The sequence below is a fragment of the Pan paniscus genome, chromosome 19 (assembly GCF_029289425.2).
Source record: "Pan paniscus chromosome 19, NHGRI_mPanPan1-v2.0_pri, whole genome shotgun sequence".
Lineage (NCBI taxonomy): Eukaryota > Metazoa > Chordata > Mammalia > Primates > Hominidae > Pan > Pan paniscus.
Window position 1 is genome coordinate 72003943 of NC_073268.2, and position 20859 is coordinate 72024801.

Consider the following 20859-nt stretch of genomic DNA (forward strand, 5'->3'; position numbering starts at 1 on the left):
CCACACTCCTTGCTGCCAATTAGATCTCAGATCTACTGGTGGTATTCATGACCATAGGGGACTAAGTTTGGGTGGTAGCTCCCTTCTTTTACCTTCTTCCCATACATTCACTCAGTCCATAGAATAGAACTGCAAACTTGATGTCCTCTTTTTAATCCAACCAATCAACTTGTCTAATGCACTAGTCCCAATTCTGGAGATCCTAGTTTCAGTGACCCAGTTACTGACCTGGGTCTTCTTGCTTACAAAGACCTCCGAGAGTGTACCCACCTGCCTGTTAAACTGGTTAATTTCCACCAATCTAAGTGTAGGTGCCACTTACTAGATGCAACTTTTTGGTATAGCCATTTCTAAAATGAAGATGGAAACAGGTACAGCCCCAAAGACAGTAGGCATGACCTGACCTCCTGTACCTTTAGAGTTATTCCTTGTTCCATCTCAGTGCATGTCTCAAATTAATTAGTGCATGTCTCAAATTAATTCCTGCTCCATTTTACAGCTTGCCTGATAATACTATAGGCAACAATGCAAAGTATCTAACATCAAAGTCTCAAACAATGATAAATTGTAATTGGAACTACTTCATGGTGGGAGAGAAGCTTTTGTTATCAACATTTATTAGGCCTGCTGGACCTTTAGTAGGTCACTCGGTCCCTGAACACAGAGATAAGTGGACCTGGGTTTCATATTTAGTCTTCTTGCAGAACAAATTTAGCCTTGGAGAAGACCAAGGCTTTGGGCCCAGGAATGGCCTGGAAGTTCTCTGGGACTAATTCAAAGCCTCACTAAACTCCCTCTTGGAACATCTTAGGATCCATAGCCACAGATTCCTTGGTACACCCAGAGCATGGTATAGACTTTATAACACTGCCAGTCCTTTTTAATGTTTCAATCTTTTTCTTTCATCTTTATTCTAATGGTGCCTTGAGAAAAAACAGCATTGAGTATACAAATGAATTTGGGAGTAAGAGAGAGGGATCTGGGAGAAAAAATAAAAGTGAAGTTCAAATAAACTTGTTTGGGGAACTAAATGGCTCTTACGTTAAGAAGAGTGGGCTCATCCCCACCAGGTGCACAAATTTTTTTAATGTCTTTTCTTATTTAAGAAAAAAAGTAATTTGTCCAAATTAATGACCCTTTGTCCAATATGGAGGGTATTAGATACTTGATCTTTTCTTCTATGTCGAGGGCATGGCTGAAGTCTTTTAATCTGAGCTCTGAGAGCCCAGTGAGAAGTTAGTTGTTTGTAGCTTGAGACCTGGACCATTCTTTTCCCTTTAAAATTTTGTGAGTCTCTAAGTCAACTTCAAAATAAGGATTGGGAAAAACTTAAGGCTGTCTCAGTTTTGTGTTGAGTGAATGCTTGCTTGAAATAGAGAAGCAAAAGAAAAACAAAGGTAAAATATTTTGATCATTCACCAAATTAAGAGTTAGATGTTACTGCCATCTAGTGATGATTTAACACCTGGCCGCCAGGGGAAGGTAGAGTCATCTTTTTGTTACACAGGCATCGCCTTAGGGCCTATCATAGACTTGCAGGTTTGGGAAAAAGGTGACATCTGAGTAAACTTCCAAATTACCAGAGGATGGTACTATGGTGAAAAGGTCCCACAACTGTGAGAAAAATGCATGTATTCATATTAAATCCTAAGCCTCTCTGCCCATAATATTTCTTTAAAAAAATCTTCCTTGCAACAATGAAAACAGGTTTCTCTTAACTCCATGACTCCAGGATCCTTAACGCATATTTAAACATTCACAGGCAAGTTATATGCCACCTCTCCATTGCATCTGCCTCCAAACCCTGTCTCTACACATCACTTAATAGAGCTCCAATCCCATTCCTCCTCATTCTGACTGCGCTAATTCCAATCCCATTCCTCCTCATTCTCACTGCACTCATGTGGTCACTGGAGGTGGGGAAGAGGAAGAAGCAAAGAAGATGATACTGTGCTTACCTTGTGTAGATGCTTTACAATCATAGTTGCCCTCACTATCATCCCAGAAAGTGGCATCATTCCAGTGTGAAAGATGAGAAAATCAAGAATTAGAAAAATTAGGTAATTGGCCAGAGATCACACAGTTAAGTGTAAGTAGCAAAGCTGGAATTTGAACCCAGTGTACCTGGTCTCATCATCTGAGGAGTTTTTTTGTGGCTTGGTAAGCACAGTGATAGGATGTTGGAGAGGAACGCTGAATGTGGAACAGTGGGAAATGTTCTCTGCTCATCAAAGGGCAGAGTTCAAGAACATCCTCATGTGGCCTCCTCTGGAGCAGGTACAGAAAAGCTGGGAAGGTACAGAAGTACTTGAGTATAAAGGCTTAGCAGGTTTTGGACGCACAAGCAAATCCATATCTAGAGCAGGGTTGCCAGAAACAGATGGTAACTCTAGGGTGCTAATTTCATCCCCTTCCCTCATCTGAAGAAACGCCATGCTTCATGAGGGTATCCATCTCCGAAGGATTAAAAAGATAAGAAAAAAAAAAAAAAGAAGGTGATCTGATCTAAGCCTGGCACCAGCAGTCCCCTTAGGTATATGGAGGAAAGAACACTGAAGTTGGTGAAAAGGATATAGGTCGGGATTTCTGTTGCCTTGGGATTTGGGCTACAGCCATAAAGCTAAAGACATGAGGCAAAGCGTATTTAGTTTTCTTCATTGGCATCAAAGAACCTTCCCAGATGCCTTTGCAGTTAGATGGCTCATGAAATCTTGGCCAAGTTCCGGCCAATGGCAACAATGTAAGCCTGTCTAGGTTTGAGCTCTGAGACATCCTACGTGATCCTTCACATGCTCTTTCTTCTTTCCCCTGAGGGCTACATGTGGAGTATTCATAGGGTAATTCTGAATCCAATTTGGAGCCTTGAAAAATTACTTGGTGCAAACATTCTTCTCTCTCCAACACACACCAGCCCCTCATTGGACTGGGTTGTGAATAAGAAAAATGCCACTAAGATTTTTTGTTTGTTGTTTATTATAGCATTTCATGTAATTTAACCTGTTAATATACAACAACAGATACAAAAGATACCTACTGTGGTAAACAGCCAAAAAAAAAAAAATGGCCAGAATTCTTTATTGCTCCTTGTATCCAAGCTCTTTGCAATTTGACTTTACACTTTGTCTCACTAGGGAGGCAAAGTCTATTTCCCTGCACTTTGAGTCTGAGCTAACCTGTGACTTCTTTCATGCAAGTAGTAGCTGTGTGCCACTTAGGAGTCTAGGTCTCCAGAGGCTTTGCATGCTTCTGCCACTCATTTAGAATCCTGCTCAGCCCCAGTGACAACAAGCCTTGACCTGCTGGATAAGGAGGGACATGAGGTCAAGACACCCCAGCCAACCACCAGCTAATGCCATCCTAATTCAATGTTCAGCCAGCCTCCTGCCACCCACAGCTGACCACTGAAGCATAAGTAAGCTCAGCTAAATTCAGTTAAGCCTGGCCCACAGAAACAAGAATGCCCAGCTGATGGCATGGTGTGTTTTAATACTTATTATTTAAGCTACTGGATTTTGGGGAAGCTTGTCACACAGCGTTAGCTGAAACACCTATATTTTAAAAAGATCTACTGCTCATAACCCAGCAGGACTTACTAAGAGGCTAGCAGAACTTGTTTTGTTGTTATCAACCTACCACAGTCTCCAAAATTGGAACATTCCCCGTTAGAGGAGACATCACTGGGATCAGGGGTTAGAGGGGTTAGAGCATCCCATGTTCCTGGTAAGAACTTACTCCATTCTGCCTCTCTGGGAAAAGATTACAGGTGTTTTCTTTTTTCAATGAAAGTCCAGGCTAATTAAGGGAAGCACTGAGAAAACCACTTGTAGAAATCGGTGGGAGTCAGAGAGAGGACCTGCAGGAATTGGGGCTTAGCTTATCCCTCCCTGGCGAGAAGCTTATTAGGATGCAGGTCCTGTAAAACCACTGTTACTCCCAGCAAAGCAAGCATGATGGAGTAGTTTTTGATAGAGCTGAATTTTATGCTATTTGCGTTCAAGGATGTATATTAATATAGTGCCTGGTACTGCTTCTCACTTGGACAATTTTGAAGGCAGGAAACTTTCTAGGGGCACTCTGTGGTGGGAAGCAAAGGAACAGAAAATTGGTATGCTAAACCCTTCTATAACTAATTGGAGAAGCAAGGAGCTGTAAGTTTCCTACGTGAGAAAGGAATAGGTAATTGGATTGGAACATTTTGGCAGAACAGTGTCTGTATTAGCCTCCTAGGGCTGCTGTAACAAAGTACTACAAATTGGGTGGCTTAAAACAACAATGTGTTCTCTCACAGTTTTGGGGGCTGGGCATCTGAAACCGAGGTGTCAGCAGGGCTGTATTCCCACTGAATCCTTCAGCAGAGGGCCCTTGCCTGCCTCTTCCAGTTTCTGCCTGCACAGACGTTCCCGCCTTGTGGCAGCATCACTCCAACCTCTGCCTTCATCTTAATATGGCTGTCTTCCCCCTCTGTTCTGTGCTTTCACATGGCATTCTCTTCTCTTTGTATGTCTATTTCCAAATCTCCTCTTTTTATGACACCAGTCATTGGATTAGGACCCACTCTAATGACCTCATCTTAACTTGATGACATCTAGAAAAACTCTGTTTCCAGGTAAAGTCACATTCACAGGTATGGAGATTAGGACTTCAATGTGTCTTTGTGCGGGGGAGGGTGGGAAGCAATTTAACCCAAAACAGTGCCCAAAAGGGCTGGCTTCTGGGTGATGGAGCCCAGTAGTAAGAGCTGTAGACAATAGCAGAAGATGGGGGAGGGGGCAAGATGAGAGCGTGCAGCAGTGCCGGGCCTTCTGAAAAGTGGGCACGAATCACTTTAAGGAAACTGATATTTGGACTTCTGCTTCCCAATGGGCATAACAGCCAAGGGAGTGCCGGATATGGCCCCAGTCAGGAAAAAGAGCTTCTTGCTCCTTTCCCTCAAGGGCTTCTTCCCAGTCCCCCCTACATGTTAAAAATGGAAGAGATGCAGAAGGAGAAAGTGTCCCAGGAACAAAGGAGCAGACACCTGTAATAATCATCACTGAGGACCAGAGCCATGGGGAAAGCTAGCACCAGAGAGAGAAGAGGAGACAGTGGGGCTGAGTTCAAGATGAGATTGATAGTTAAACCAGACTTTGTGAAACCTGAGTGGATATACAGGTTGAGATTTGCCCAAGATATGATCAAGAGGTGCAGAAAGGAGCTTCAAAGGCCAATATGTGAAAAAAAAAAAAAAATAAAGACATACTTACACTTCACCTAGTGAATCAGTTTGGTAGAAGAGTTATAGGTGTTAAAGTCTAAACTGTGTGATTTTTGTTTATTTGTTTGTTTGTTTGTCTGTTTTTGTTGAGGTGGAGCCTCGCTCTGTCACCCAGGCTGGAGTGCAATGGTGCGATCTCGGCTCACTGCAACCTCTGCCTCCCCAGTTCAAGCAATTCTGTCTCAGCTTCTTGAGTAGCTGGGACTACAGGTGAATGCCACCACACCCAGCTAATTTTTGTATTTTTAGTAGAGGTGGGGTTTCAAACTCCTGACTTCAGGCTGATCTCAAACTCCTCACCTCAGGTGATCCACCTGCCTTGGCCTTCTGAAGTGCTGGGATTATAAGCTTGAGCCCCTATTCCCAGCCTAAACTGTGTGATCTTGACCAATCTTTTACCACCTCTGAGCCTCAACTACCTCATCTATACAGTTTGGATAATAATTTAAACACACACACACACACACACACACACACACACACACCCTCTACAAGCTTGTAAAAGAACTTTCTATGTTTGAGGTGCTGTTGTCACTGAGATCAGAATCCACAGATGGTGGCTTGTGTTTCCATGTTTGGTTATAGGTATCAGACAATGCATTCAGCTTTTCTGAGCTTCAGCTTTCTCATTTATAAAAAAGGGCCATGAGTCATGGGGCAAATGGAAAGATGAAATGAGATGTGAAATTGCTTTTTTATTTTGCAAATTGTTTTATATTTGCAAAGCATTTCAGGCATGTCTCCTATTGTCTGTGTTTTTATGATACCAAACAGCGGCAGCATGTTGAATTAAATGTAAGAATTTATATTACTTGAATTCTGTTGGTGAGAATTTGTAATGAGCAATCAACCTTGTACAATATGAACCCCCTGGAAAGCTTTAAAAATACTAATGTCTGGGTTCCACCCCCAGAGATCTCCACTTAATCAGTCTGGGCTAAAAAACCTGGGCATCAGGGAGATTTTCCAAGCTCCCAGGAGATTTGACTGTGCTGCGGGGTAGGGGGAGGTGATTTGAAAACCATAGAGTAGAAAGTTCTGCTGCTGTGGCTGAATGACTGACTGCCACATTGTTATCTGTTTTGTTTTTCTGTTTACCTCTGACAATTTTTAACTGCACTGCAATTTTTGTTGATAGACTAGGAACATGTTGATTTGGGTGTGATTTTCTGGCTAGTCAGCGATTTTTTTTTCTTTTAGCTTTAGGTTTTGCCAGTTTTGATCAACTACTTTATTATTTTCTGCTTGCCACACAAAAAGTGTACCTGTCACCTTAAAAATGAAAATTGGTTGGTAAAATTCCACATTCTGACAGGAAAAATAACATCGTTTTTGTGAATCTGAAAGATGGTTTCCTTTCCACCACTGGAACAACTGCTTTTATTTTTTAATAATCTGAGGTATCTTAGGACTGCAATTACACTGTAGAAAAACACGTGACATTAATAAATCAGAATAATTAAAACAGTGCAAAACAAACACATTTGTAAGTGCTGAGCAGAGAAATACACAGAAAAATGAATCTTTTTAGTTGAGGGGTTAGGGGAGATGGAGGTTGCCATGATGAAATCAGATTTCTGGGAGAAGGCTTAGACATGCCTGGGAGCACATGAAGTGGTGTCAGGCCGGCTGCTGTGAGGCAGCAGTATAATAGTCCTGCAGGAGAAAAATTAGATTTCAGAGGGGTGGCTGAAAACATGAGGTCAAAACTGATACAAAGGCAGATTTGTTCCTAACAGAAAACCCTCTTGCCAGCTGTCGGCGCCTTCTCTTCCTGCCAGGTTTGCAGGGCAGGGGCAGCAGCCTTCTTCCCTTTTGCCCAAATAGGAGAAGAGCCCATTCAATCGATTACGGGCTGTCCAAAGTGGGCTGAGACCGGAGAGCTTTTCTTCTTCTCCTCCCACTTTCCCTCCAAAAGCAGCAAGGGTGAAACGCCAGGTTTAAAAAGCGACTCGGTAGCTGACAGTTCTTGTAATACTCCCAGTCTCAGCTGCTCTCCTAACTCCAGGGTATAATTATCCTTGTACTTAATTGGAGGTTCAGGAGAGCTTATTAGCTTGCTCTGTTGTTGCATAATTCAGGAGTTCAGTTCAAGCTTCCTTAAAAGTGAAGCAAAGGCACCACTTTGTGGTGCAAGAAGCAAGGCTGGACAACTGAGGAGGGTCACACCTGGCTCCATGCCCTCCCTGTTCTGCGGCTAATTCACTGGGTAGCATCAGCCAAATAGCCAACCGCTTTGGGCATCAGCTTCCTTCCTTGCCAATGAGGAGACAGACCTGGGTTAGTATTTGTGAAAGGGTGTTACCTGAAACAGTTGCTTTTCAAGAGGCTTCTTTAAAAAAATGGTTTTGTGTCCTTAAATAACTTCAGAAAATGTTGTGTACCAGGCATGCCTGTGGTGTATATAATAGATTGTCTCACTCAATATCTGTTCCAACGTCAAGTTTACTACCTAAACCCTGTATTTCCCAAACTCCTTTGCACTAGAGTTCCAGATACGATTAGGCTACCAGTCAGATGTATTTGCATAAGACATGAATTTGAAACTGGGGTAAGTAGGCAGGGAGACATTTATTTAACTGCCATGGAATGGTTCCTGTGGCAATTTCCGGATCGTAACTGAGTTCCCTTAGCAAGCCAGTACTCTGCTGTGATTCTGAAAATTATTCCTGCAGGCCCAGCACGGAGCTTGCATTGCCAGTGTTCCAACAAATTTATAAGCTCTCAATTCCTTGTATCAAATCCCTTGCTAATTAAAATAAGAGTGGTTTTATTATCTGCAGCTGAATTTGACTGATGCACAGCCTCTTAGGTATTGACAGTACATATAAACCTGTTAAATATTCTAAAATTTCTGGCAGTAAAGAAACCTATTTTACCTAGCCTGTTTCAAACTTACTTACTTTAACTATAAACCAGGGGTCTATATCTTATGTTGACTCTTCCTGTGCCTTTCAGAGAACAGTATACACTTTTGTTTTCTCATTGTCTTAGACGGGGGAAAGAGGAGGCAAAGTCTACAGCCTTCAGAAAGCTGTGAATTCTGATCACCTCTTTGTATCTAGCCTTCTTGATGTAGACTATGCAACGAAGGGGTTGATGAATAAAGATGTTCATGATACTTCTGCCTCTCATTTCCTTGTTAGGATTCATTCTCATAGACATTTTGATCTCTGGGTCTGAGGAGAGGCCCCAGGGTCTGAGTTATTAACAAATACTCCAGGGGATTCCAGTATAGCTGATGCATGGTTGGTCCTCCTTAATAACTGCACAGGCCTCAGAATGAAATCAGCATTATGCTCACAGTTGTCTTCCTGGAAAAACCCTCCACCACTCATGTAGAACTTCAGCCTGAGACCAGGTATTTCAGCAGTCCCTGCCTCTTCAGCAGCTGGCAGGGACACCTCGGTTACAAAAGGAATATTTTAACTGCTTTTAGTCAAACAGACTTTTTTTTTTTTTTTTTTTTTTTGAGACGGAGTCTCGCTCTGTCACCCAGGCTGGAGTGCAGTGGCGCGATCTCGGCTCATTGCAAGCTCCGCCTCCCGGGTTCAAGCTGTTCTCCTGCCTCAGCCTCCTGAGTAGCTGGGACTACAGGCGCCCACCACCACGCCCGGCTAATTTTTTGTATTTTTAGTAGAGACGGGGTTTCACTGTGTTAGCCAGGATGGTCTCGATCTTGTGACCTCGTGATCCACCTGCCTCGGCCTCCCAAAGTGCTGGGATTATAGGTGTGAGCCACCACGCCCGGCCAAACAGACATTTTGCCATCAAAACAGAAACACCCGGCCGGACGTGGTGGCTCACACCTGTAATCCCAGCACTTTGGGAGGCCAAGGCAGGCAGATCTCGAGGTCAGGAGATTGAGATCATCCTGGCTAACACAGTGAAACCCCGTCTCCACTAACAAAAAATTAGCTGGGCGTGGTGGTGGGCACCTGTAGTCCCAGCTACTTGGGAGGCTGAGGCAAGAGAATGGCATGAACCCAGGAGGCAGAGCTTGCAGTGAGCCGAGATCGCACCACTGCACTCCAGCCTGGGCGACAGAACGAGACTCCATCTCAAACAAACAAACAACAACAACAACAAAAAAAAACAAAAACAGAAACACCCAAGCAAGCTTGAGTTTCTGTCTCACCTTTCTGCACACCACAATAGTTCTGTCACTATGCCGTTGGAAGTATATTTTGAAAGCTCACTCTCAGGTGAGGATATGAGATCCTTGAGGGCAAGCTCTGTGTCTCAATTATCTGTATTCCTTAGTACTTAGAATACTGATTGCACAAAGTATCATGCTATTATTATTTTTACTATTTTAATGTCCAGATACATCCTTCTTCTAAAATGGCTACTGCCTCAGGACGTTTGAAGGGGGAAAAGAAGAAGAGAAATTTCTGCTCCAGGAAGGCTTGGAATGAAGAACACAGATAGCAAATTGTTCTTCTCTCCTTTCACCTCTCCTCCCAGTTTTTAAAGTCTCTCACCTGCAAACTCATTGGTGGTGTTCTTTCTTTGCTTGCAGTTCTTACAAAGGCAAGAATGCCTGAATACTTGGTTGAAAGAGCATCTATGGCTTCAACCTGAGTGTGTTTTCCAAATTCATGCAATGTATTATGCCCCTAGGCCTTTGAGAGCTGCTGCGTGTAATCCCTAATGCTATGGCTGACACATGTGTCTATCAAATTGTGTCTTGTCTGAGCCTTCTGGGCACAAAGGAATATTCCCTTGATCAATATGTTCGATGGGCTAAAACAGTTTTGCTGAATATCAAATATTGCCTGTGTTCTGCTAGGCCCTGGACATTGGAGTATGATTTACAACATCCCATTTGTTTTGATCAGCACCCCAAGCTAAGTTGAGGGCTTTGGGGGCTCTAAATGGTTGCAAAAACTTAAGCACAATTCAGTGTAAATGGTTTAAGAGTTTAAAGAGACCGTCCTTCTCCTCTGGGGCAGTTTCCTCTTGGTTCAACTTTTGTCATATGTTCCCTGGGAACACTGCAAAGTACTGAATGCTTCACACTCACTGCCACTCTGTCCTTCAGAGGGGTGTGGACTGAGGTGGTTAGAGATGGTCTTTGAATGTATTCGCTTAGGAAATATCACTCAGGGGAGTTGCAGGAGGAATATTTGAGCAACATCATAGATGTGAGGATATTAGAGCCAAGAGTGATCTAAGAGATAAAATAATTCAATTATTTTATTTGAGAGATAAGAAACTTGAGACCCAATAGACGTTCCACAGCAAGTATAGATACAGAAGCAAAGTTTCAGGCTTGGAATCCAGGATCTTTTCTGAATACAACAAGTAACCTCCAAAATTTATGCTTTTGAAGGAACAATCTGCAAAGAAACTTAAATTGTGCCTTCTACATACTTCCTCTGAATTTCTCTAAAGGCTTTTCAAAAATGAACAATTTATCCACAGTGCTGGTCCAAATAAGGGAAGTATCCTCCCACACAAAGAAAAGTTTGTAAGTGCTCTCATGCACTGCCTGGCACAGTTTCCTCACCCAATGCCAGACTTCAAAATTAGTGGTTTTCAAAGTATGTTCCCTAGACCAACAGCATCAAATCACCCTGGGAATTGTTAGAAAGGCAAACCCTTGTGTGCAGATCTACCAATTCATACATTCAGAGGTGGTCCTAGATCTCTGTATTTTGCAAGCTTTCTAGGTGACTCTCACGCATGCTCAGGTTTGAGAACCACTTATTAATTTTGAATTTTCTTTGCACAATGTTATTTAGAAGCAATTGGAATATTCTCATCCCCCGCTGAAAGACCTTGCGTCCTGCCTTTTTTTGCCGTTCCTTAGTTTCATATCCTTGGATTAAGACTTCTAGCTCTAGATTATCCTGGACTATAAAACATGTTGAGCCTTCAAATCCTTCACATATCAGTGTGTACAATCATATCAGAAACTTCCTTAATAGCAGATTTTGATAGAGTATATTTATAACATATTTATAACTTATTTATGTCTGAAGACTGACTTACAAAAATGTAGGTGAATTAGAATAATGAAAGAGGTGTATCTCACGAAACACAAGCATAAGGAGGAAGCCCCTGAGTCTCAGGAGCTGACTGAAACTAGAGCCTAGAATGCCCACAGCACCCCTACTTTCCTCTTGTATCTACTCTGCTTTTGGAGTCAGTTTTGTTCTCTGTCTTTTAAAAATTATTATTTTTTTAAATTTTAAGTTCTGAGGTACATGTGCAGGATGTGAAGGTTTGTTACATAGGTAGACATGTGCCACAGTGATTTGCTGCACCTATCAACTCATCACCTAGGTATTAAGCCCAGCATGCATTACCTACTTTTCCTGATGCTCTCCCTCTCCCTGCCCTCCACCCCCAACAGGCCTCAGTGTGTGTTGTTCCCCTCCCTGTGTCAAAACTGGCTTTCTCTGCCTCTCAGTCCATGTGAGAAAAAATGGCTACAGCCTGCAACTCCTAAGTGGAAAAGATCTAGCCACCAGGAAAGAGCCCACATGTCTTTCCCAGTCTCAATTCCAAGTTCCTAGAAGGGGATTTTAGCTTAGGAAGGATCAGCTTTTCACCTGAGGTCCATCGCTTGTGTGTGTGTATAGGAACATGCCCTTTGGGAGCCCCATGCACATAATGGTGTGGATGGTGTATGGGTAGAGTTTTCTGAAAATAGGGGAGGACTGGAAAGTTAACCTGATAGACAGACAGCTTGGATCCTGGATAAGAAAGTAATTAGAAAGAGTTCTATTGAATGGTGGAGGGGATGTGAAAAAGAGGAGGGGGGCAGAGGGATGCAAAAGAATAAATTTCCCAGGTGGTAATTCTAAGGGTTTAGGCAAGTCAGTATTTGTAATAGGTTGAGTTGTGTTCCTCAAAAAGATATGTTGAAGTCCAGCCCCAGGTACCTCAGAATGTGACCTTATCTGAGAATAGGGTTATTGCAGATGTAATGAGTTAAGATAAGGTCATCCTAGAATAGGGTGGGCCCTAAATCCAATACGATTATGGCCTTATAAGAAGAGGGAAATTTGGACACAGATGCGGAGACACAGAGGGAAGACAATTATGGGAAGTTGAAGGTAGAGCTTGGAGTGATGCTGCCACAAGCTAAGTAGTCTGGGGCTGCCAGAAGCTTGAAGAGGCAAGGAAGGATACTCTCTTAGAGACTTCGGAGGGAGCATGACCCACCAGCACCTCGATTTCAGATTTCCAGCCTCCAGAAGTGTGAGACAATAAATGCCTGCCATCCCAAGCCACCAGTTCATGGGACTTCATTATGGCAGCAAACACAGTATTCTTTAGCCCTTTCATGCATGTTGAACTGCTACCTGTCCCATGCTTCAAGCACCACAAAAGCCTAAACTCCTGCAGTCCCACTTTTCCTAGCTTGGTTCACGACAACCATTCACCTTTGGCTCAAAAATCTTCCTTCCTCATTTTCTGATTTCTACTTTGCTTCTGGCTTATTGACTTATTACCTCTTCTGGCCTCATCATTCTTTGGATTTTGATATCCTTTACTATTTGATATAGCCAGTTTCAAATTATTCCCATTGCAAGGGACAGAAACTTAAATATGGAGGATTTATTAGCTTAGAAGTATAAAATGCAGAGATAGTCTCACTTCAAGAAGAGTTGGTGATAAAAACTCAGACATTGTCGCTAAGACAATGTTTCCTTTATCCCATGGGTTTGCTTTCCTTATCACTGTCCCAAACCTCCATCAGGCTCTCCTATCTGGTACAAGGTGGCTACCTGAAGTGCCAGGCTGAGGTCTGACCAGCAGATTGACTAGTAGGATGTCTTTCTCTTGATAGTCCCAATAGGAGTTGGGAGACCACAGACTGCCTATTTACCAGTAATGAAAACTGAGGGAACATACTATTTTAATTGATTCCAACTGGGTCATGTGTCCTGCCCTGGAGATTTGGAAGGAAGTCAGCTAAATCTGAATCAAGTGTGCCCACAAAACACTTGCTGAATGGGAGATTGATATTGGGAAGGCAAAAATAAAAAGTGTCTAGTGCATCTTCCACCTCAACTTAGATTCTTTATTCTTCTGTGTTGCAATAGGCTAGCAAATACCTATTGTGGTATAACATGACCCAACCTTGTAGGTTCACTTAGTTTTTTTCCCACCCTGAAGGAGAAGTAGGAGAATGAGTGCCTTATGAGTTCAACCAACATGTTTACTCATAAAAATTCAATGAAATGACATAATTAATATTTTCCAATTCATAAAAAATGACATAACCTAGTGGATAGAATTTGATAAACTACATGCTTTTAGCCCAAAAAAGTTTTCTAAAATCTTTGGCAACTGATACTACTTGTGTATACTATAAACTAAAAAAGAGTGGTTTAGTCCACCATTATGTCTTTAATTATTTTTTCATTGAACATACCAAGTGCCCCAAAGACAAGGTTGAGTCAGTGGACTTTTGTCTGCCTGTGAGGTGAAGGGTCTTCTCTATCCTTGCCTTATCTATCTCTTTGAAGTACTTTCCTTCAATGGCCACCTAACGCATATTCTTTGCAGAACTGGGAGACTTCCTGGGTTATCTTCAGCAAAACAGACTGCTACTCTTCACAGAAACAGCATTCTTCTCCTTAAAGTTCTTCCTGGGCCTAGGGCTAAACTATCAAGTATGTTTTTGAATATATGTTAGCTTCAACTCCATACCTTTGTCCTGCCATTGTTTCTTCCTGGGACACATTGAAGACAAAGTTATAGCTTTATTGTCTTCTGCCATGAAATTTTCCTTGGTCACCTCCATGCTAAGACTACATCAATAAGAAATAAATACATAGACCTTATTCTAGTAAGAGTGACTAATAATAAGCCAAAATTATACAAATAATTCTATATTTCCTGTTGTGATAGGCAGTGAAAAGGAGAGTGCTGGGGGAATGTACATCAAGGGGATCTAACCTAGTCGATGGTGGAGCAGGGAATAGAGAAGGTGTCCCTGAGACTGTAGTGTTTAAATAGAATCTTGGAGGAGTAGCAGGACTAGTCTGGTGATGTGAAGGTTGTATGGTGGTATGATGGAGTTTGATCACAGATATGGTAGTTACAGGAAGGAGTTTGGCATATCTGAGAAATGAAAGGATGACAACATGGAGGCAGCAATGAGTAGGAAAGTGAGATGAGCTCACTCAAGGATGGAGGTGCAGCCAATGATGAGGGAGAGTCTTGTGAGCCGCATGAAGAACTTTAGACATAATGCTGCAAGCAGTGGGTGGTAATAACAAGATTTCAGACAATGGCAACCTAAATGGGTTTGCATTGGTAAAGGCCATTCTAGCTTCCATGTGCATAATGGATCGGGGAGAGATAAGAACGTGTGCACTAGACTCTTAGATTGTATTCGTACGGTGTTGAATCATCACTGGGAAACTTCCTTTCTTGGGTACCTATAATGGTACTTGCCTTTGGTAAATGTGCCTCTTAGAAGATTTGGATGCCCTTAAAACTCGACATGTCTAAAACCTATCTCATCATCTTTTTCAATGCCCTTTCGCGCCATAAAACTCCCAACCTGGGTCACATGTCTTGGCAAATAGCGCCAATTTTCATTTGGTTACGTAATCCAGAATCCTCATATGTCTTCCTTTCTCTTTGTCTCCCTCACCAGCTCTCACTCCAAATCCTTTGCCAAAATTGTCTATTTAATCCCCCTTACATCCTCAAATCCATCATATCTCTCCATGTCTGTAACCATCTTCTGACAGAGCCACCATCATCTCTCTTGCCCAGGGGTCGACTTCTTCCTCATTCACTTCATTTTCCTCACTCTGCCGACTCCCTGCCAGTCTGATCTTTGCACCAGAGTGTTCTTTTCAAAATGCAAGCTGAGTGCTGTGGCTCACACCTTTAATCCCAGCACTTCAGGAGGCCATAGCTGGGAGAATCGCTTGAGGCCAGGAGTTTGAGACCAGCCTGGGAAATATAGAAAGACCTAATCTCTACAAAAATAAAAAAATAAAAAATAGCAGGGCATGATAGTGTGCACCTTTAGTCCCAGCTACTTGGAGGCTGAGACAGGAGGATCTCTTGAGCCCAGGAGATTGAGGCTGCAGTGAGCTATGAGTGCACGACTGCACTCCAGATTGGGTGACAGAACAAGACCCTGTCTCAAACAAAAGAGAACAAAAAAATGCAAACTTAATCATATTTCAATCCTGTTTAACATCTTGTAACAACTTTCTTTGCTCGTAAGCTTCAGACAGAATTCCTTAATACAGCCTGCAAGCACTATTCAGTGCCTGGTCAATAACCACTCTCAGCCGCATTCATCTCTGCTCCAGCCACAGTGAAATCTGCAATAGAGGTTGTCCCTACTGTCCCCTCTGCCCTATTGTCATGATTTTGTTAGCATATATTCCTACATCTCATCTCAGTTAAAGGTTCACTTCCTCAGGAAGCCTCTTCTAACTTCCCTGACCAGGTCAAATTCTCCTACTATAGCATCTCTTAGCTCCATGTTCGTGCTTGTTGCAGTTGCAATTTTGCATTTGTCTCAGTTAATTTCTCTTCCCTCACTAGATTGTAAGCTCTGTGAGGGAAAACTTAGCACTGGTTTTTGCTCATCATTATAGCCCAGAATCTCAAAGACCTTCCATGATATTTATTGAATGAAGAGTGATGGAATAAACACATATCAAATGGTGCTTTTTATTGAATATCTAATGTGAACCAAGCAATTTATGTGCATTATCCCAGACCTCACCACAATCTGGAAGACAACTCGGATTTATTTTTTAATTTTAAAGATAAAGAAAACTGGAGCTCAAAGAAGTGTACTTATCGGAGATTACAGAGCTCATAAATGAGCTATTTAACCTATCCAGTATTAAAAAGCTAGTCTATCTGTTTCTACGGGCTGTGCAGTTTCAACCATAGCATACAGAATGCTAAGGCTCGGGGGAAACTGGAAGGCATTTGATCTAATTCTGTCATCTTGCTAAGAAGGAAGCTGAGGCTCATGGTTAACAAAACCAAACCAAACCAAACAAAAACAAAACAAAACAAAACAAAACATACACATTCACATAGAACATCCATAGGAGAGCGCAGATAGAATCTGTATCTCTCTTGACTTTGTTTTTCCTATTATCATATGTCATTTTAATCCTCTAGTAAAGAGTAGCAGCAGTGACTTAACAGATTTTTTTTCATCGCTGCTGCTTCTTAATCCCTTTGAGCCTCAATTTCTTTTTGTATAAAAGCGGAACAATAACGATTTTGTACAGATGAGGTATGCAAAGTCTCTGGCTGCAGTGAGCACTCAGTAATAAGAGCTATTTATTGGGCCAGGATTCCAACTACTTTCATAAAAATAGCAGGAAAGTCAAATGGAAAGCTGACTTGATGGTAGGGGAGGCTTCTGCCCACCAGCTAGTTCCACGTTTCTCAACCCTGCACTGAATGTTAAAATCACCCGGGGAACTTTTGAAAAATTATGATGTCTGGTCCCAACCCCATGGAGCCTGGTTTATACAGGGACAAGATATCTATAGGTTTTTAAAGTTTCTCCAGGGGATTCTAATGACCACCCAGGGTGGAAAAGCATGGAGCTAACTGGGGTGCAGGACCAGTGTCCTCATAAGAAGTCAAAGGTTTGGTGGTAAACAACAACTGAAGCATGTTTTCAAGGTGAGATCCATTGGAATGTATATTCCTGTCCTTTATTTAGTTTAAAGTGATGGATATCTTTTTATTTTTTCGAAGAAACAACAACAGATTTTTTAAAATTTTGCACCAGTCACCATTGCCCAAAGTGGCCATCCAGTGGTCATATCTGAATCGCTCTTGTAGCAAGGAATTCTGGAAAACTTCAGGGCATAGAGTCTGCTGGGACAGGGTAGGGGGTGGAAATACATGACTGAATGGTAAATAAAACCAATTTTCTTGTTGCTGGCTTTCTGGCTACTTAATGTAAAGCCATAATTATTTCCATAGCAACACACTGATCACATACAACATGAATATGTAGATTCCCCAGAGGGAAGATGGAATAAACTGTATCTTTGTACACTTTACTTGAAAAAGAAAAATAAAGCTTGTATAATTCCAATCCACAGTTGCATAAACAGTATTTTACATCCATGTAGATAATTAATCCAAATTCATCTATAACCACCAGAAATGAATGATGTGCTCACTGAGGCCATAGAAAAATACCCTATATAGTAGTGCACATCCATGATTTTGTTTTCCATGGTTTTGGTTGCCCATGGACAACTACAATCCAAAAATATTAAGATATTTAGAGAGACAGCGCAAGAGTGAGAGTGCAAGCACACATTCACATTACCTTTATTATGGCATATTGTTATAATTGTTCTATTTTATCATTAGTTATTAATGTTGACTTCTTACTGTGCCTAATTTATAAATTAAACCTTATCATAGGTACATAGGTATAGAAAAAGAAACAAGAGTGCAAGGTTCAGAATTCCAAATCTGAAAATCTGAAATCCGAAATGCTCTAAAATGTGAAACTGTTTGAGTGTCAACATGATATACATTGGAGCATTTTGGATTCTGGATTTTTGGATTTGGGATGCTCAAGCAGTGCAAATATTCCAAAATCCAAAAACGTCTGAAATCCTAAACACTTCTGGTCCCAAGAGTTTCGGATAAGGGATACTCAACCTGTATGTATAGGGTTCAACGCTATCTGCAGTTTCAGGCATTTACTGGGGGTCCTTGAAACATATCTCCCACGAACAAGGTGGGGACTACTGTAATTGATACGTATGTGTATGTGTGTTTGCAAAAGACAGAGACAGAAACAGAAAAAGATAAAGAGACACAGAAAGACTTGAAATCATAGTACATGGAGATTTTTAGAGGGAAATCCACGTCATTAGTAGCCTCCTTTCAGAATTAAAGCTCTCAAACTACTCTGATTATTGAAGCACTTGAGGCATTGGTACTAGATGGGTTCACAGCTTGGAGATTGCACTATAGGCTGCAGATCATGCAGGGAAAGTAGACAAGTAGTACTGTGGTTGTGGAACTTCCACAGAGGAGAGGTTGTGGGTAGCCATCTGGTGAGAAGGGCGCAGTAGAGTTGAGTGAGCATGGAGGTGTCTCAGAATATTTGAATTGAAGTCTTACTATGGCTTTTATGCAGATTATATTTTTACTGAGTCTAACTTGGAAATGGAGATGTGATAAAACATTCTTGAGTCACTACTTTGGTATTGCCACTGAGAAGAGCTCTCCAGTTTTCTCCTTTACCTCTTTAATGCCATGGTCTGTGGTTTTGAAGCTTCTCTAGGATCTATAATTCTGGATCTCGGGTGAATATTCCAAGTGAGGAGGGGGCCGTCATACCTTGGGCGAGATCAAAATAATGAGCACAGAGACTATCCTGCATTTCCTGGAAGAATCTCAATTCCAATCAGTCCTCTGTGATTCCACAAGGAATTTTTAGATTGGGTATGCAAATTACTCATACAGAAATCATTGTTTCTAGAAATATGACATGGTGATTCTCATTCTGGCTGACTCTGTTTTAATGTTCTCTCTCCTTATACCTTTTCCTATACTCCCATATAAACACAAAACCATCTCTGTCTACCTCCCTCCCTCCCTCTTAACCTCTATTTACCTATCTAGCTAATTCTCTTTATTGAGATATAGATGTGAGTATGTGTGTATATAGAAAAAATATATAAGTACACCTCCCATATTCAGAAAACATTTACTGAATATATATTATGCACAAGGTACTCTCATATACTCTTAAAATACTTCAATGAATAAAAAAAGAAAAAGTCTTTGTCCTTGTGAACTTTACATTTTTGGGGTTGAGGGGAGCAACAGGCAATAAACAATAACTATAATAAACAAGTTACAATAAGAGATACACAAAAATTAGTGTGGGGCAAATGGAATGGGGCATGGGGGCAGGTTGCAATTTTAAATAAGAGGGTCAGGAAAGTCTACAGTGAAGGTACACTTGAATAAGTAGAGGCCTATATTATCCAGAACTAGCTCTTGAACTTCAGAGCAAATGGGAACTGTTTGGTTTAAGTTACGTGTTTTTTCCATTGCCTTATTTTCACTGAGATGTTGGAAGTCCCAGGAAATTGTGTATTGTTATATCAGTTCTTGAATGGGCAGAAATTTGACTGAGAAAAGCCAGATCCTAAGTTAATCAGAAAGAGACTGCAAAGAGCCAGGCTTTAGTTTAAAAAGTGAAGAACCAGACTGGAGAGATCAAGACCAGATCTTGATGACAGGTTGGCGTCAGCTTGGAGGCGTGAAGAAATTGGACAATTTATGGTCAGCCAGTCAGGTTGCATCATAATTCCTAGTCTGCACAAGAACTCAAGGGAAAGAACAAATAAGTTTTCCGGTTCTATTTTCAGTTTATTTGCTCTCTGTTTTATGGATTTCAGACTCTTCAAAGATACTCTTCAGTGGCTTTGTTTCCAAATGAAAACCAGAAAAATGATGCTGGAATTTCATAGAGGCAGCGGCGGATGGAAGAGGGCTCCTCCTGTCTATAACCATGGGAATATTGTTTTTGATTGTAGACCAACTAACTGCAAAGAGAGAAGACACATAAATAAGACAAGCCCTGGAAAGCACATGTGGTGTGACGGTGTCCTGCCGAAGCTGAGAAGACACAAATAAAAAGTAATTATTTACTGTTTGTAAGAGAGTGTTCTAAACCCAAGACACTGATTCATAGATGCTATCATGGCCCTGTAAACACATTAAAAATCAAATACAGGTTATATTACATGTACCCAGTTCATCTTACAATGGTAAAGTCCAGAAATTGTCAACAGTCTAAAAAAATTCTAACTACTTGTCATATTAATGATGTGTAATAAGGTATAATATTGATAATATTTTATATTATAATAATGTTATATTATCTTTTTTCTTCTAGTCTTGATCTTGTTTGTTTTCAGATCTTAGCCATGAGGGCATTTAAAATGTTTTCTGATTATGTTTAAGGATGATTGCACTGCATGAAATCCTTCAGAGGCCTCACACTTCTTTTAGGATAAGATTCAAATGGCTTATGAAGCACTAGGAAGTCTTTTTGATCTGCCCGCCTCCCCATCTACCTCTCCAGACTTATCCTGTGCCACTGTCCCACAGGCATCCTTCCTGCTTCCAGAACAACTTTATGCAGTTCCACGAATAAACTGTGGTGTTCCATGCAGCAGTGTCTTTGCTCATGATAGTTCCTTTGTCTAGAACATTCTTCCTGCCCTCACCCACCGGACTGGATTTATCTCTTCCTCCGCATAGTTCTTCTAACCTTTCTTTCTCAGTCAGACTGAATAGGGATCTGAGTCCCATAAGACCCCAGGCAAACCTCTCGCATGGCTCTTACCAGCTTGAAATGTTAACAGTTGCTCTTTTTGTTTCTTATGCCAAAGACTAAGAATTTCTTGAGAGTAAAATTGAAATGATCTCTTACCCCAGCTTCTAGAATAGAGTAATAGTTCTTAGTATATATAGTGGCTCAATGTATATGTGTGTATATGAAATTAAATTGAAGCACTGAAGGTCTCAAATATTGCAATATCCACAAGGTAACGAATCTGGGAACTTTCTGGCAATCATTACACTAATGTCAG

General features: G+C 41.4%; 1 protein-coding gene across 3 annotated transcripts in view; it reads left to right on the forward strand.

Annotated features, from left to right (window-relative positions):
* The window catches only part of PCTP (phosphatidylcholine transfer protein), a 94321-nt gene extending 73689 nt beyond the window's left edge, over nt 1–20632 (forward strand). Inside the window, exon 7 of one of the 3 annotated variants that reach the window (XR_004667257.3) lies at nt 19660–20539. Coding sequence is in view for 1 of the 3 variants with exons in the window: in XM_055101101.2 (XP_054957076.1) it covers nt 19660–19731 (72 nt within the window). In the remaining 2 variants the exon portion in view is untranslated. Of the gene's footprint in view, nt 1–19659 lie in introns of all 3 variants that reach the window. The other 2 variants (XR_008954956.2, XM_055101101.2) reach the window with 2 other exon arrangements.
* The last annotated feature ends 227 nt before the right edge of the window (nt 20633–20859 follow it).